Source organism: Apis laboriosa, unplaced genomic scaffold (genome assembly GCF_014066325.1).
Source record: "Apis laboriosa isolate Shangri-la unplaced genomic scaffold, ASM1406632v1 scaffold71_cov137, whole genome shotgun sequence".
NCBI lineage: Eukaryota > Metazoa > Arthropoda > Insecta > Hymenoptera > Apidae > Apis > Apis laboriosa.
The window spans coordinates 1,358,102-1,370,576 of NW_025224229.1; the positions used below are offsets into that span (position 1 = coordinate 1,358,102).

Sequence of the window (12,475 nt, forward strand, 5' to 3'; positions counted from 1 at the left end):
TAACTGTATTTGTTCTCAGCAAACCTGTAATATTATTTCCAATATTTATGCGACAACCGTGAATGCGAAACAACTATCAATAGCGAATAGGTTCCATAAGTTCGAACTGACACAAGTTGCTTGTGAAAATTTTAGTTTAAGGATCTATAAAGATATATAGATATATTGATATCTGCGGATATACAGATATACCATACTAAATTTATTCATAGTGGTATTATTTTCAAGACTTATTCTATGTTGCACATTTAATGGAATTCTTTTAATGAAAATTTAAAATTTGATATAAATAACTAATTTGTATGAAATGACAATTAATACAATTAATACAATTACTCAATCTGTAAAATATGGTCTTTATTTTGCTGCGTCATGGCCGGGAGCACCATTTTCGATTTTACATAAATTTTTTTGGACGATAGTTTTTTGTGCGCTTCATATTTCTCAATACAGTTATTTAATTGTGCATTATAAATATGATACTCTTACAGAAATAATTGATAATATAAGTATTTGTCTGCCATTTAGTTTAGTGTGCATTAAATTATTTACTGCTTGGACACAAAACACGTAAGTTTTTATATTGATTATTTATGAAATAAATTCTTTTTGAATCTGATTTTTATATTTACAAAATTTTCAAAATTCTTTAAATGCAGATTGTTTATTTTTATTTTATTCATAATAAATTTTGATATCTTTTGAAAAATACCTTAAGTTTGTAGTTAATAATAATAATCATAATGATTAATAGTAATAATCATTTTTTTAAGTTTGTTAAATTTTTATGCTTTCGTTTTTTCTTTTTCGTGTTTCTTCTATATGAATTTTATTATGGATTGATTAATTTGTATCATTAATCAATAATAAATCAATAATAAATTTGAAATCTAAAAACAAAATTGATTGAATTATTGATTGAAAAGCGAAATTCTTATATATTGTTTATGCAATGTATTTTTTATTTGGTTAAGAATTTTGAATTGAACAAAAACAATAAAAATTTTTAATTTTTAATTCAAAAAATTAATTAAAAAGTTTTTTTTCAAAGAATTTCGTATACTATCATTAGAAAAATCATATTTTAAAAATAAAATTTATTTTATTTTTAGAAGTATTATAATAATTTTGAATGAATTAAGAATGATTACATTCTTACTTATTACGTTTTTCTAAATTTATGTAACGCAAGCAATAATTTTTATATTTTTTTATTATATATACGTATAAAATATATGTTTATACAATGTATTTAAATATATATATATATGTACATATTTTATAATTATTTTTAAATATTTTTCTATTATATTTTTATGAAGTTATTATAGTACATATATTGTAGTTTTTCTATTGAACATAAATTTATTTGAATTGAAAGAAATATTATTTCAAATATTTTTAATTGCAATGTTGTGCAAATTTTAACTTTAAAAAATGATTTATTTTAATTAATGATTTTTTTGTTTCTTTTTTAATGATTTTAATAACAATAATTATTGTGTTTGAATTAATTTATTTTATAAGAATTTAATTTTCAGTAATAGTTCCAAAAAGATTTGTTTCGTTTTACAATTAATGAAAATTATAATTATTCCTTTCAAATTTATGCAAATATGTATTTAAAAGATTATTTTTTTTCGTTTAAATAAATAAATTTATTTCGCGATATTTTATTTATATATATTAAATTTTATTTTATGGTACTTTTTATGCACAAAATGCCATTTTTCAATCATTTAATAATTAAATATGAATTTAATAGAAAAATTTAATTATTTTAATTATATTTGCATTGAATTTTATATTTTCGTTTTTTTTTTTAATTTTTCATTTTAAATTTTACAATTTTTTTATATTCATATATATATAAAATTTAATAGATTAATTAGATTTAATAGATTAATCATTATTTATGAATAATATTACATAATATGTAATTAATTTAATGTAATAATAATAAGCAAGTCTTTCTCTAAATTCTGAAAATTCTTTATTTTGATTTATTTTTTACTTTGTAATATTTATTAAAATAATACCAATTAATAATTATAATTTTTTTTTAAATGGAATAATATTTGTTAATTTAAATTATTTATTATTATATCAATATATATCTTCCATTTTAAAGTAAAGTTGTTAATTTGATTTTTCATTTTGTTAATTTTTTATTATTTTTCAAATATTAATTAGTACTTGAAAAAACTTTCAAATACTATTCTTATATATTATTATAGCGAAATAATAATTGAATATATGTATAATATTTGAAAATTATATGAGCAAGTTGAAAATAAACTTCATCATTCTAATTAAAATCATTATTTACAAAAAGAAATTTATTTATTTATATTTCATTGATTTCATTGATTTAATTTTAATGATTTAAAATATATTTGTGTAAATTTTGTAGTTTTCCCTCTACATATAATTGCTATTTGGCTTTAATCAAAATATCAACAAAAATTTGTTTAATATTGCATATGTTTTTGTAGTTTAAAAAATTCAATTCTATTTAACTTTAACATGTCAAAAATTATTTTTCTAATTAATTTTCAAAAAATTTTAATCATCGCCTATTAGAAAATTATTAATAAAAAATATTTCAATGATATTATACAAATTTCCAATAATTAATTAAAATTGGATTCGGATTATGTTATATTATGTAATATTATGTTATAATTTTGTTTTGCAACAAAATGATCGTATTTTAATTTAGCCTAATCAAAATTAATTTATGGAAAGATAAAAAATTCATTTTTAACAAACTTGTATTGAAATATTTATTAGTATAGATTATATAAATATTATATAAATATTTCAACATCATTGTACAATTGTACAATAAAAATTGTAAATATTATCTATTAATATAATTAATAATTATCTATTAATATAAATTATCTATTAATTATAACATAAATTTTCATACAAAATTTAAATATTTATCTTTTTTAATACTAGAAAACTCCTTAATTAGCATACATAGTTATGCATATCAATAATAGAAAATTTTGTACAAAAGAATTTATATAAAAAAATATAATATATATAAAAAATAATTTATATAATTAAAAATATACTATATTTATAAATATTTATAAATAAAAATAGTACTTCTTGAGAATTTGAAAATAATCACAAGAAATGTAATAATTGATTTACTCAAAAGCATTTATATAATCTTTGAATAATATACAATTTTTAAATGGAGAAGATCTGCACCTGTTTTATTATTTTCATTAATTCTAACTTGAAAAATTAAATTTTTTATATTTATTAAATAGAATTTCTATTTCAATGAATGTAAAAACTTATATAAATAAAATTCCAAAAATAAATTTTTAATAAATATTTTTGAAATTTATTTTTGTACCTTACATAAAGCTATATTCCAGATATTCCAGAAAATATATTAAGATTACTATTAAAAAATGATGGTTTACAATTTAAAAAATAATTAATTAATTAATTTAAAAATTATGTTGGTTTATAATTTAAAAAAGATTAGATTAGGTTAAATAATAATCTATTAAAAAAAAATAGCGGCGCAATAGAAATAAAATCTTACTCTATTTACATCTCGCTTTATTTAACACAAACTTTAAGTTTCAACTCTTATATCATATCATACTTTATATCATATCATTTTTTGTTTAGTTTTTAGAATTGATGTTCTAAAAAGTTCTATATATGCATGCTATGCATAACAAAATAATTCAAAATATTGCTCCTTAAAAATATTTCAAAATTATTGAAATTAGTAAAATGTGTTTTTCTTAAAATAATTAGTTTTCTTAAAATAATTAGTTTTCTTAAAATAATTTTTTAAATTAATTTTTTAGTTAATTTAATAATTAATTTATTTGGTTTAGTAGAATTATAGTTAGCAATAGTTTAGCAGAATTTGAGTTAAAATTATTAAATTTTAAAATTATGATCATTTTGATGATATAGCAATTATGTTCTTTTTTAATTTTATGTCGAGATATTATATCATATGCATACAATTTATAAAAGATTAGATTTGAGTAGAGTTATATTATATATATTAGAATTATATTAGATTTTAATAAATCTCTACTCAAGCATTTTGTGAATTTTATAATTATTATAATTTTATAACATCAATCGGAGATTTATTTACATCAAATCAATAACAATATTTCGTTTTAATAAAAGTTATATGTGAATAACATTTTAATATTTGTGTCACATCATATTTTGATTGAAAATAAAAGCTTTTTGACATTTTTATTTCTAAATTTTTATTTTTACATTTTTATTTTTACTATTTGATCATTTAAAAATAACTGAAACTCATTCTAATCATTTTTTTCAGCATTTATCGGTATTTTCAATCTTTGAGTTTAGTAGATGTATCAATAAGATGTATTATAAATAAAATTAAAAAATATTCTATATTTATATTTATACAATTACAAATATATACATATAGATACTATACGTATGTGTCATATATGTTATATGTTATATTACATAGACAAATATTACAATATTATCTTTTCAAGTTCTTTTAATTTTTTATTTTAATGTTTAAATGAAATTTAAAAAATATCACAATGATATTAAATTTTAAAAATTAGAATATATTAAAATTGAGAAAAAATACTCAACTAAATTCAATCGAATTTCAACTTAAATTAAAATCATTAAATTTAAGATGATGTTAAAAATTAAAACTATCACCATTTACAAGTGATTTGCAGAATTTAGTGAATGATATAATATAAATATCATTAAAAAAAAATATTATATTCGAAACAATATTTTACAGTCTGGTTCGTAGTATTTTATCAACTATGGAAGAAGAATGTCAAAAATATGCAATAATGGATACGGATAATTTAATATCGAAAACAGCTTATTTATCTTATCGTTTGACGAGTATTATAATGTGTACTTGTGTAGCATCTACTGTTTGTTATGCAATTGGTATTTTTTTGCATCAAGAAGTTAATGTAACTAAATCTCGAGAATTATTATTAAAAATGGATTTACCTTTTGATACTAATAAATCGCCCATTTATGAGTTTGTAATAATTATACAGTATTTTTATCAAGTATCGTCAGCTTTTATGTTTGGTGTATTTGCCGCATTTCTTTTGATGATAGTAAGTATTAATGGTAAGCTATTTTAGATTTCTTTTATTGAGATATCTTATTCTTAAAACAAATTTGTTTGTTAAGAAATAAGTTTAAAATATATTACATATACACATTTTATATGATATATAAAAAATATTTCTTTTTAAAAATAATTTAACAATTTAATCAGAAATAATATTACTTTCTGATGTTAAAATATATTGTAATACAATTAAATTTTATTTATATAGTTTTTATTAATTAAAAATTATATAATAATATATATAATATTATATATAATAAATAATAATATATATTATATATAATAATTATAAAATATTAAGTTTTAATTAATTAAAAATTTTTTAATTAAAAGTTTTTTATATTAAGAGAATATTTTTATTAAGATAATAAAAATGATTATAATGAAATTTATATATATTTTTTTTAGAAAATTAAAATAGGTAATATTTTGTAATTCTTGCATGCACATTTACATACACACACGCGCGCACACACGTGTATATATATATATATATATATATATATATATATATATAAATAAAAGTTGAATATTTTGATTAATATGAAAACTTCAAAAAATATTTTAAATAAAAATTGTAGAATACGAAAAGAAATAAAATATGCTGATTATTTAATGCTAAGGTTTAATAAATAGCATTAAATTTTCAAATCAAAATCCAAACATTTTATTGTATATTTTTATAATTGACTTCACATAATTTCCAAAATATATTACGTGTTTGTTTACTTATATAAATTCGAGATAGATTTAGAGTTTTAATTTTCACAATTGATATACAGTTAGCATTAGCATTGTTCGATTTATTTTTTTTTTTTATAAATAGATAAATTATATTATAAATAGATTATTCAGATTTTATACATTGTAATAATAATAGATGAATTTTTTATATTTTTTTTTATAAAATGTCTTTATTTCGCAATTGCGAATAATTTGTCTAATAATATGAAAGTTGCGACATTTGTCTAATAATATGAAAAAAACAATAATAATAAAAAAACAACAGAGTATAATTAATAATAATAATCTTGAAGAATTTGCTAACAATCCTGAACTCTTTAAATAATGATTGGTTAAGTAAATCGTATAGATATTTTCTTTTGAACTTTTTAAAAAAATTTGAAAGGTAGTTTACATTGAACAATTTACATAATTTACAGTTGAATTCTTATGTTTATTTATTCATTGTTGATTTATTATTGTTTGCTTTTCTCTACTCTAGAAATTCTTAAGATATTTCTGATATCGTCATTTCTCACCATTTGATTTTAGACTGAAATTTAATAAGTTTTATTTTTTGAATTTCGTATTTATGTCCCATATTTTTAATCTATATGTTCAAATTGATTTTATTATAGTTTTATAAATTAGAAGTTTGTTGTTTATATCTAGTTTTAATTTTCTTCCAGTTTCTCCTTGTCATTTTTATTTGCTTGATTTTTATTATTTTTTGTTTCTTTTTTCGAATTTAATTTACTATTCAGGTACAAACAAAAATATTTAACAGATTCCATTGGACAAATTTGTAAAAGCTAATTTTAATTAAAGAGAGTTGATTTCTTCTTAAATATGAATGTGATATGTGAATATTTTATTGGATTTATTTGAATTTTATTGTCGTCCATCTAACTTTCGATTTTTTAAATCTTTGTAGATTTTTTGATGAAATTTCGATATTTTTATGCGTAAAAAGAAAATTTTTATGTGTAAATTGTTTGTAAAATTATACATTTCGATATATTTTTGTTAATAAATTTAACATAAATTTTTAACATACATTTGGTTGATTAAATTTTCTATTAATTTTTCCAGTTTTTTGTATATTTTGTATATATATATTTATATGTTTGTTTTGTTCATATGAATATGATGATGATTGATTTGTATTTATTTTATAGCTTTAATATAGATTTTATTATTAAATATTGAGTTTAATGCTTGATATGTTTGTTTTGATTAGTATTATTTAAATCTTGACATTTAATAATTATTGGAAAAACTTTCTTTTTTAATTTTTTTTTTATAAATACAGTTTTTATGGGTGATTTTTTCTGTAGTTGGAGCATATGGCATTTCCTTTTATTCAATGGACAATTAGTTAAGAGATATGAATCTTCATATTTAACGCATATTGGAGATTTGTTGCAATAATTTCTTGTAAAATCATGACTTTGACATTTGGTGCATTGCGATATTATTCATTTTCGAAAGTTTAATTTTTATTAATATATTGCATATAATGGTATTATAATATTATAAATTTCTTTATTATTATCAATTTTTTGAGTTTTATTACAAATATTGTTAAGAGAATTGCAGTAATACTTTTTGTAAGATTAAAAATTTGCTTTCTCTTCTTTCTTGAAAATTTAATGTATTTTACATTTAATTTCGAATGTAATTATTTTAATACAATTTTAAGTTTTTTTCAGTTTTTTATTAGTATGATAGTAATTTTTTTTGAAAATTTTTATTATTATTGACTTATATTATATTGATATATTATATTATATGATTTATATCTGAAGAGAATATATATATCTGAAGAGAATATTTATAGTTTGATCTGTTCGTTTTTTTGTTGTTTTAGGAGGAATTCTTTGAGTCTATTATTTATTTAAAAATTTCTAACATTAGTTTTGCAAATTGTAACAGTTTTACAATTCGAATAAAAATAATATAGTTAAAAATAGAGAAGTTTAGAAATAAATTTAATGATTCAATTTCCATTTCTTAATTTAGGTTTTGCCTATCTATTAGATAATTGTGAATCATCCCTTTTCATGTTACTTTATAATTTTAATCATTGCTTTTATGTTTTTTTTTCCCGAATTGATTACAAGTTTCTTTACTTTTCCTTAATTTTCAATTATTTTTTTCGTTTCTGTATCTGAATTAAAAATTTGAAACTCACTTTTATTATTGGGATTGATTTTTTCCTGTTTTTTGATAGTTGCTTAATTATTTTAATTATTTAATCATTATTTTGCATTTCTAATACACAAAATATAGATTTAATATTAATAATAGGCTCAGAAAATATTGAAACATTAAACAAATTTCATCAATATTAGTTCAAAATATTATTTATTATTTTAAGTGTTATCTCTTCTTATTATTTTTTTTTACATTCAACTGATATATTTATTTGAAGCGTTCGAAACTAATTCGATAATAATAATGAATGAATTTTATACAGATACTCCAGATAAATTTATTAAAAAAAAAAAAAAGTATTTGTTATCACTCTCAAATAAAATTTTTTTTATTATTAAATTTAATTTGCTTTCAATTAATTGAAAAATATATAAAATATGCTTTATAGTAAATTTATATTCTTTATTATATCCTTGCATTCAGTATTTTCTTAATTTATTTTGTTTTTTATTTACTTATTTATGCATTTCAAATATATTTGTCAGGCATAGACTATATTAAATAGTCCAAAAATATCATTCATTTTATTATTTTGTTAATATTATTTTGTATAAAAAATAAAACACTTTTTCTTAATTAAATAGATCGTATATAATATAATAAATAAATATTTTATTTTGATATTTTTTTGAAATTCGAATCATTGACTTTTATTACTCAATAGATATATTAATATGGAATACAATACAAAATTTGTTCAATAAATTTTTCAAAATATCGTAAGATATAACAAATTACTTAACAATTAAAATTGATTTCAAGTTTTGTTAGTGAATTATAATAATATGAAATATTTATAATAATTTAAATTATTATAAATATATACATTTATTATACATTTATTTAGATAGTTTCAATATTCAATTTAATATAATATAATTTCAAATATAATAAAGCGATGATTTCATTACATTAAAATCATTTTTTTAGAAATTTTAGAAATTCTAAAGAAACAAACAAAAAACATAATCATAAAAAAAAATAAAGATTATTTCAAAATATAAAAATTGTATGACTTCTTTAGATGTTGTAAACTGTTAGTTTAATTTCAAATATATTAAATTAATTTCTATAGTTTATATAAGAAAAAGAAATGGATTTATTAATAAAATTAATTTCCAAAAATGTTTTAAAAAGTTATATATATGGTAGGTTTCTAAAACAAAATAAAATAAATAGTTATCTATCATAATATATTTATCGTAGATCTCTAAAATTTTTCTTAATCTATATAAAAGTTTGAATTATGAATTCTAGTAATATAATTTAAAAAATTATGAAAAATGTAAAAGATAAAGATTTTATAAAAAATTATATTATTTACATAAAAATGTTTGGATTTTACAAATTTTGAAAAAAATTCATTTCTTATGCTTTAAAGATACTGAATAGCTAATTTTAATTAGTCAATCATGCAAATTTAGAATCATAAATCACTTTCAAAATTTAATAATAAAGAGCTATAAATTTTAAATTTGACGGAAAAATCACGCTGACAACCTTTCAGTTGGACCCAACTTTTATAATCAAAAAAATTTCGAAAATCATTTTTTACGCACATTCTACTTTTTTTTCATTTGATAAATCAGCATAAAAGAATGCAAATGTTTGATAGAAACTTTTAAAAGCGCAAACATTTCCCTTTTTGAATAGAGTCGAAAAATACAAGTTCAGGCAAACATAGTTCAAAGAAACAGAGTTTAAATAGTATAACATAGAGTTAAAAGATACTGAAAAGAAAGAGAGTACAAACACAACATAGAAGACACAGATACACAGTCTCTCTGAATAATAAACGAACACAATTAGCAGACATAATGCACTTATTCGGTGATAATCATAAACATTACATCATACATATCGTAATTCATGATTAAAATTATCAAAGCATAGTATTTTTATATCACAACCTCATTTTCAATATAATATAATAATAGAGTCAATGAGCATTCTAAATTAAACGATTGTCATTCTCTAAAACACAATATATATTTATTGTTAAAGATTCTCATTTATCGTTTATAAACACAATATCAAATCGACATCGATATTTTCATATCTATCGATTCAATTAACATGAAAATAATATGACACTATGTTCTATAATTTAATTTATTAATTGTTTATATACTTATATCTTTTTTAAAAAGATAAAATGTATGAATATTCATCATTATGCAAGTAGCACACAATTGTCTCTTAAACATTTAAATTATTAGTATTATGGGATCGTAATAAAATAAATATATAAAAAAAATAAATTAATCAGTTTATTATTATATATTATTATATATTATATATTATTATATATATATTATATTATTATATATATATTATATATTATTATATATTATATAGTTTTACTTTTGATCGAGTTTTCATTTCGTTTTTTAATATGAAAACATTTTCAATCTTCGAGAAAATTTAATTAATATATTAATTAATATATTAATTAATATATTGAAGTAGATATTTTATTTTTTAAAATAAGTTTAAATAGATTATTAGACAATATTTTTTACGAATTTATAATATTTTAAAGATTGATAATTTTTTAGTTAAAATTTAAGACTTTTTTTATTTTGTAATAATCATGTACATTTAAAGTTTAGAGAATTTTCTTAAAAATATTTTTAAAATACTATTCGATTTCAAAAAAAATTTTCAATTTAAATCTGACATTTTCGAATTGTTACGTGTTCTTTAATATGTGTTAATTTTTAAATGAATATTTATTATCTAATTTATCATGTTATTCAATTAAAAGAAAATATTCTTGAAAAAATATATTTTTTTGTTTCATTTTACATTGAATATTTATTGGGTAATAAATAAAATATGAAATATAAATTATAATAAGAGAAAACTAATGAATATTAGTGTATTCTTGATAACGGAAATTTTCTTTTTCTTTTTCATAATAATAATCAATGATGGAAATTGTGTTTAGTTAACATTAACCATTAGTAGTTATGGAAACATTTTTCTGATTATTTTTTGATTATTACTTTTGATTATGGATTGATCGAACATTTTAAAGGAGAAAAAAATTCAAATTTGAAAAATGATTTTTCGTTCAATTCTTGTAGGTTTCAGAAGAAAGTAAAAATATAATGAATTTTTTTTTCTTTTATAAAACTTTCGAACTTCGATCGAAATATAATGATCAAAAAAATTTTTTTCATCATCAATAACACTTATTTATAATCAAACATAATTTCAGTTAATAAGAATCAATTATGTAATAGAAATATAATTTAAATAAATTGATTTTAGAAAATGACGATTATTTTGAATTGTTTGAATCAAAAAATACGATCTGTGTAAAATTATTTATTTGTAACATAATTGCATTTTTCAAATAAACAACTTTTTTTTCATATCCTCGAAAAAATATTAATAACTAAAAAGACAATCTATATAAATAAATTTTTAGGTATTAAATGATTAATTTAATGTTATATAATATTTTAATGAATACCTATTATTACAAGAAATGTTTAATTTATTTTCTTTTATATGTAAAATCAATTATACATTTAATTAATAATAATAATATTTGAAGAAAAATTTAATATTAACATTAAGAAATTTAAATTTAACATTAAGAAACTTAATTAAGAAATTGAAATATGCATTTAAAGAAAAATGCATTAATTTTAAATTCTTTGTATATATAGAAACGAAATTTATTTAAATCAAATTTATAAAATTTATAACTAATAATATAAGAATATTTTTTATTTGTTTTCTACACAATAATACTAACATGCATACGATTATTTAAAATTGAAATTTAATTTTTTGAATCATTTTTTTCATTCGTAAAATTTAAATAAAATAAGAAATTGTACTCACTATTATTATTATTATATTTCTTTAAAAAATTTTTACAAAATACATTTTTTAAAAAATTAAATAAGACACATATAACAAAAATAATATGTTTCAATTATTCCGATTTAATAGTACGTAAATTTTTTCATGCAAGTTTTTATTTCATAACGTCTTTTAGCTACTTCATATATTGTAAATTTGAATTCGTGATCTAAGCAATTTAATACGCATTCGCGTGTATGCTTATTCCTATATTTTATGAAAATCATTTCCTGTTGCAATAAAATTGAAATTAAAACTTGAGCAGTATTCACTATAACTGTATTTGTTCTCAGCAAACCTGTAATATTATTTCCAATATTTATGCGACAACCGTGAATGCGAAACAACTATCAATAGCGAATAGGTTCCATAAGTTCGAACTGACACAAGTTGCTTGTGAAAATTTTAGTTTAAGGATCTATAAAGATATATAGATATATTGATATCTGCGGATATACAGATATACCATACTAAATTTATTCATAGTGGTATTATTTTCAA

At 17.7% G+C, this 12,475-nt stretch overlaps 1 protein-coding gene across 1 annotated transcript in view; it reads left to right on the forward strand.

The window, feature by feature from the left end:
* Positions 1–316: 316 nt before the first annotated feature.
* The window catches only part of LOC122719265 (odorant receptor 22c-like), a gene marked incomplete at its 5' end in the record, with an annotated part of 22,068 nt that continues 9,909 nt past the window's right edge, over positions 317–12,475 (forward strand). Inside the window, 2 exons of the mRNA XM_043944931.1 lie at positions 317–570; positions 4,802–5,138. Coding sequence (XP_043800866.1) covers positions 317–570; positions 4,802–5,138 — 591 coding nt within the window. The remainder of the gene's footprint in view (positions 571–4,801; positions 5,139–12,475) is intronic.